Source organism: Vanellus vanellus, assembly GCF_965231255.1.
Source record: "Vanellus vanellus genome assembly, chromosome: 2".
Lineage (NCBI taxonomy): Eukaryota > Metazoa > Chordata > Aves > Charadriiformes > Charadriidae > Vanellus > Vanellus vanellus.
This window is the reverse complement of record NC_138906.1, coordinates 1,704,726-1,711,505: the sequence shown is the minus strand read 5'-3', so window position 1 is coordinate 1,711,505 and position 6,780 is coordinate 1,704,726. Positions and strand designations below refer to the sequence as shown.

The following is a 6,780-nucleotide window of genomic DNA, read 5'->3' as shown; positions in this document are numbered from 1 at the left end:
GTGTGGATGCTCAACAGGGAGACATGCCATGCCACCAGGGTGTGCATGGTCACACAGGGAAGTGTGCCACGCCAGCGGGTGTGCATGCTCATACAGAGGACATGGATGTCCATGGTCATATGGGGACATGTGCCACGCCATCAGGGTCTGCGTGCTCCTGCAGGGGACACGTGTCATCTGTCAGGGTCTGCGTGCTGCTACGGGGGACACATGCCACGCCGTTGGGTGTGCGCGGTCACGCGTGATGTGCCATCAGGTGTGCACAGTCATACAGGGACCCATGCCATGCCATCAAGGGGTACAAGCTCATGCAAGGGACATGTGCCACACCATCAGGGTGTGCATGGTCATATGGGGACACATGTCACGCTGTCAGGTTGTGCATGGACATATGGGGACATGTTCCACACCATCAGGGTGACCATGGTCGTACATGACATGCCATCAGGTGTGCGTGGTCATAGGGGGACACGTCACACTGTCAGGTTGTGCATGATGGTATGGGGACATGTGCCACGCCATCGGGGGTGAGCATGGTCATACATGACGTGTCACCAGGTGTGCATGGTCATATGGGAACACATGTCACGCCGTTGTGATGTGCATGGTCATATGGGGACACGTGTCACACCATCAGGGTGTGCGTGGTCATATGGGGACACGTGCCAGTGTGCGTGGTCACATAGGGACACATGTCATGCCATCGGGGTGTGCAGGGACATATGGGGACATGTGCCACTCCATTGGGGTGAGCATGGACATATGGGGACACGTTCCATGCCATCAGGGTGTGCATGGTCATACGTGCCATGCCCTCAGGGTGGGGGGGGACATATGGGGACACGTGCCAGGCCGTCGGGTGCACAAGCGTGCACGGGGCTGCCTGCGTCACCATGGGGGGGTGGACACTCACCCGGGGACACGTCCCGTGCCATCGGGGTGTGCGCGCTCCCTTGGTGACACATGCTCCACCACCGGGCTGCGCGCTCCCGCTTGGGGACACGTGCCACGCTGTCGAGGTGTGCCCACTCGCCGTGTCACACCACGGGGGTGGCCATGCCACCAGGGCCGAGACAGGAGCTCGGTGTCACTTCCCCAGCCGGGCCACCTGCAAAACGGTCCTGGCCTTCACCACGGTGATGTCCCCGAGCAGCCGGCGAGGACAAAGCTGCCGGGACGCGTCCCTGGCTTGTGTCAACCTTTTGCCGTTTGGTGGCTTCAACCCGGGACAGGGGGTGATGCCACCGGTCTGAGTGTCACCTTGATGGCAGCGTCCCCCATCATTGTCCCCCTTCCCGGGTGGTGACATCGGATGAGGGCCGCGCGCCGGGAGCGGATGCGTTATCTCTCGTGGCTTTAAAATAGGGCAGAGCTCACGTCACCGCACCACCGGCGCTGGCAGGGGACAGGGGTGTCCCCAGGGGTGTCCCACGGGGTGGCCGTGCCGTGGCGGGGATGGTGCCGGCCATGTTGTCCCACACCAGCCGGGGTGAAGGGACAAGGGACGCCAGTGGGGTCCCACCACCAGGACCAATGGCGGGGAGGTGACAACCCGGTGGCTTTGCCACCGTCGCTTTTTTGGGGGGGGGAGGTGGAGGGGTGGTGCACCCGGAGCTCTCGGCGGCGCCGGTGAGGGATGGAGGTGTCGGCGCAACGTTCCCAGGTGGCACCGCGCCACCCGAGCCCAGAAGCCACCCAACAGGCTCTGCCAGCCGCCAACCGGCTGGGACGGGCACCGCCGGGGGCGGCGGTGCCGGGATGGGACACCGGCGGCGGGAGGGTGCAGAGGTGGTGGTGGTGGCGGGGGGGGGGGAAGATTTTTGGGTGGGGGCAGTGCTGAGAACTGCCAAACTCAACACACCCCCAGCTCCGGTTGCACCGATGCCGGCGGGTGCCGGTGGGCGAAGGTGACGGCGGGATGTTTTCGGCACGATCCCCCGGTTATCCGTGGCGGTTGTAACCAACCGGACCGGAGTTTGGGTGTCAGTGACACCCATCGTCCCCCATCGTCACCGCCGCTGACCTCCACCGGAGTGTCCCCAAGCTGCGGGGTGGGCGCCGGGGGTTGGGGACAAGCGGCGGGCGCCCCCGGTACCCCGAAACGACAACGGGGGGCGGTGGGAGGAAGCGCCGTTGGGGCGGCGGGTGACACACGGGTGACACGGGTGACTTGGCATTTCCTGATCTTCGGGGGTTGGTTTCTTGGGGTGGCTTTTTTTTTTTTTTTTTTTTTTTTTTTTTTTATTTTTTTTCCCCTTTGGTGGCTTTGCACAAGAGCGAAACAAGGCGGGGACAAAGTGGGGGGGGGGGGGGGGGGGGAAGGGGGGGGGACAGAAAATAACAACAACCAACCCCCCCCACCGCCACCGCCGCCACCGCCATCCCCCCCCCCCCCCTCCTCTTCTTGTCACCGTCCCCAACTGTGCCGGCGTGGCTCGGCGTGCGCCGGGGTCATGGGTGGCCGCGGTCACCCCACCAGCCAGGTAACGGGGTGCTGGGGGGGGGGGGGGGACAGACGAGGGGACAGGGATGGGGACGTGGGGGGGGACGGGGATGGTGGGGCACGCGGTACCCGGCGGTGGGTGGGTGACACCGGGGAGGTGGTGGCTTGGGGGGTGTTCCGGGGGGTGACACATTTTTGGTGAGGGATGGCGCAGTGGAGTTGGGGGGGACTGGAGGGGGGGTTTAGGGCCACCACCCCACCCCACCCCACCCCCCGTGTCCCCGGGGAGGGCTGGAGGGGTGTCCGTAAGGGGGGGACAGTCACTGCCTGGGCTGGGGACACCGCAGGGTGCCGCATGGGGGTGTGAGGGGACGTGGGTGACACCGAGGGGGTGCATCGGGGGTGCTTGGGGACATGGGTGACACCAAGAAGCTGCGGTGGGGTTCTCAGGGACGTGGGTGTCCCCAAGGTGCTGCACTGGGGTGCTTGGGGACATGGGTGACACCAAGAAGCTGCGGTGGGGTTCTCAGGGACGTGGGTGTCCCCAGGGGGCTGCAGTGAGGTGCTTGGGGACATGGGTGACACCAAGAAGCTGCGGTGGGGTTCTCAGGGACGTGGGTGTCCCCAGGGGGCTGCAGTGAGGTGCTTGGGGACATGGGTGACACCAAGAAGCTGCGGTGGGGTTCTCAGGGACGTGGGTGTCCCCAGGGGGCTGCAGTGAGGTGCTTGGGGACATGGGTGACACCAAGGTGCTACACTGGGTGCTTGGGGACATGGATCACCCCAAGGTGTGACAAAGGAGTGCTCAGGGATGTGGGTGTCCCCAAGAGGCTGCATTGGGGGTGCTTGGGGACACAGGTGTCTCCAAGGGGCTGCATTGGGGTGGTGGGGACATGGGTGACACCAAGGTGCCACATTGGGTGCTCAGGGACATGGCTGTGCCCAAGGGGCTGCGTTGGGGTGCTTGGGGACATGGGTGACACCAAGGTGCCACATTGGATGCTTGGGGAACACGGGTCACCCCAAGGTGTGACATTGGGGTGCTCAGGGATGTGGTGACCCCACAGTGCTGCACTGGGGTGCTCAGGGACGTGGGTGACACCAAGGGGCTGCACTGGGGTGTTTGAGGACATGGGTCACCCCCAGGTGTGACATTGTGGTGCTCAGGGACATGGGTGACCCCACAGTACTCCATTAGGGTGCTCGGGGATGTGGGTGTCCCCAGAGGGCTGCACTGGGGTGGTGGGGACATGGGTGACACCAAGGTGCCACATTGGATGCTTGGGGACATGGGTGTCCCCAAGGTGGTGCTCTGGGGTGTTTGGGGACATGGGGTCCCCAAGGTGGTGCTCTGGGGTGCTTGGGGACATGGGTCACCCCAAGGTGCTGCAGTGGGGTGCTCAGGGACACGCGTGTCCCCAGGGTGCCACACTGGGGTGTTTGGGGACATGGGGTCCCCAAGGTGTGACATTGGGATGCTCAGGGATGTGGGTGTCCCCAAGGTGCCATATTGGGGTACTCAGGGACACGGGTGTCCCCGGGATGCCACACTGGTGTGTTTGGGGACACGGGTGTCCCCAAGGGGCCGTGGTGGGTGCTCGGGGACGTGGGTGTCCCCACGGGGCGGTGGGTGGGGGTGTCACGCCGGGCACGGTGGCCCCGGGGTGAATGACGCCGTGTCATAACCGCGGGGTTGAGTCGTGCCAGGGGGTGGTGGGTGCCCTCTACCGGCTCTGCCCACTGATTGGCTGGCAGCTGCCTGCAGGGACAGGTGCCCTATGTGCTGATTGGTCAGCGTCTCCACAGGTTGTTCTGCTCTGGTTGCTCATTGGCCAGTGGCTCCACAGGTTGTGCTGCTCTGATTGCTGATTGGTCAGCAGCTCCACAGGTTGTGCTGCTCTGGTTGCTGATTGGTCAGCATCTCCAGAGGTTGTTCTGCCCTGGTTGCTGATTGGCCAGTGGCTCCAGAGGTCGTTCTGCTCTGGTTGCTCATTGGTTAGCGTCTCCACAGGTGGTCTTGCTCTGGTTGCTGATTGGCCAGCGTCTCCACAGGTTGTTCTGCTCTGGTTGCTCATTGGCCAGTGGCTCCACAAGTCGTTTTGCTCTGGTTGCTGATTGGTCAGCAGCTCCACAGGTTGTTCAGCTCTGGTTGCCCATTGGTGGCTCCCAGGGCCATTCTCACACCCCTGGTGCCAATTGACCGGTGGCTCCTGAGAGGGGCGGGAAACTTGACCGCTCTGGCTGCTGATTGGCTGATACCTCCCTGGCGGTGGTCAGTGTGGGATCTGATTGGCCAGAAGCTCCAGCTCCCCCCTCCCAAATCCCCCCCTCCCCCTTGCAGAAGGACCTCTCCTACCTCCAGCAGTGGCTGGAAGCCTTTGTCATGAACTTCGAGAAGATCATCGCCCTGCCCTCGCTGGAGCCCAGGAGGTGAGGAGCACCCTTGGGTGCTGCAAGAGTGACACCCCATGGTGGGGGGGGGAGGCAGGGAGGTGACACCCACAGCTAAATTTAGGGGTTGCCGCCGCGGCTCATCCGCTGGTGGTGGTTTGAAACCATCCGGTCTGAAGCTCAAAGGGAGGTTTGATGATGATGATGGTGGTGGTGGGGAGGGGGGTCTCATCCTGCCCACCCACCCCCCCCACTCCCACCCCCACCCTGTTTTCCCCGTGTCAGAGCGGAGGAGTCAGCGTCGGAGATCCCGGTGTTGCCGCGGGAGGTGCTGCAGGTGCTGAGCCAACGGTTGGGGCAGTGCGTGGTCCAGATCCCGCGGGAGGATGGCGGGGGGACCAGCCTGGGGCAGGCACTGCTCCTCCTCAAGTTCTTCATCATCATCTGCAGGTGGGTGACACCCCACCATCACCAACACCACTCCTGGGGGGGGGGAGTTCTGGCTTCCCCCCGTGTGTCCCACCACCACCACCACCCCTGGGGGGAGTCCTGGCTTCCCTCCGTGTGTCCCACCACCACCACCACCCCTGGGGGGAGTCCTGGCTTCCCTCCATGGGTCCCACCACCATCACCACCACCACCCCTGGGGGGGTCCTGGCTTCCCTCCGTGTGTCCCACCACCATCACCATCACCACCACCACCCTTGGGGGGGGTCCTGGCTTCCCTCCATGTGTCCCACCACCACCACCATCACCACCACCACCACCCCTGGGGGGTCCTGTCTTACCTCCGTGGGTCCCATCACCATCACCACCACCACCCCTGGGGGGGTCCTGACTTCCCTCCGTGGGTCCCACCACCATCACCACCCTTGGGGGGGGTCCTGGCTTCCCTCCATGGGTCCCATTACCATCACCACCACCACCCTTGGGGGGGTCCTGGCTTCCCTCCGTGTGTCCCACCACCATCACCACCACCACCACCCTTGGGGGGGGGTCCTGGCTTCCCTCCGTGGGTCCCACCACCATCACCACCACCATCACCACCACCACCCTTGGGGGGGGTCCTGGCTTCCCTCCGTGGGTCCCACCACCATCACCACCACCATCACCACCACCACCCCTGGGGGGGTCCTGACTTCCCTCTGTGTGTCCCACCACCATCACCACCACCACCACCATCCCGGGGGGGGGTCCTGGCTTCCCTCCGTGTGTCCCACCACCACCACCCATGGGGGTTCCTCCCAGCGCTGTAGGATCAGCCCCACGATGCAGCTCTGCACCCATGTGCTGGGGGGGTCGATGATGACACAGAGGGGACCTTCCCCCCCTCCACATCCTGTGCTCCCCCCCCCCCCCAAAGCCTTCACTGAAGGGATCAAACTGGTGGTGGTCCCAAATCACCACCGTGCATTCCCCCCCCCGCAACAGCAGAGCATCCCTCCCCCCCGGAGCCCGGCGTCCCCCCCCCTGCAGCACATCACCCCCCTCCCAAAGCACAGTGTCCCGTCCCCCCCCCGAAACACAGCGTCCCCTCCCAAAGTGCATCCCCCCCCCCCGAAGTTTAGCACTCCCCCCAAAAAGTGCATCATCACCCCCCCCAAAAGCACATCACCCCCCGCGAAGGGCATCACATCACCCCAAAACATGGTCTTTACCACCCCAAAGTGCATCGTTGCCCCCCCCCCCCCACTGGCCAACATAAGGTGGTCCCTGGCAGCAGCGTCCCCACGAAGCCACCACATCCATGTCCTTTTTTTGGGGGGGCGAGGGGGGGGGAACGACACACCCCCCCCATCCACTTGTACCCCGCCCCCCCATTGCATTAACCCCCCCAATGCATGAACCCCTTTATGATGCTTTCACCCCCCCACGCTCTTTAACCCCCCCGTGATACTTTAACCCACACCCCCCCCCCCCCCCCGACGCAATGCCCCCCCCGGATG

General features: G+C 64.3%; 1 protein-coding gene across 1 annotated transcript in view; it reads left to right on the top strand.

The window, feature by feature from the left end:
* Positions 1-2,453: 2,453 nt before the first annotated feature.
* Positions 2,454-6,780, top strand: part of NBEAL2 (neurobeachin like 2) — a gene marked incomplete at its 5' end in the record, with an annotated part of 31,455 nt that continues 27,128 nt past the window's right edge. Inside the window, 3 exons of the mRNA XM_082479752.1 lie at positions 2,454-2,483; positions 4,785-4,873; positions 5,120-5,284. Of these exons, the coding sequence (XP_082335878.1) occupies positions 2,454-2,483; positions 4,785-4,873; positions 5,120-5,284 (284 nt within the window). The remainder of the gene's footprint in view (positions 2,484-4,784; positions 4,874-5,119; positions 5,285-6,780) is intronic.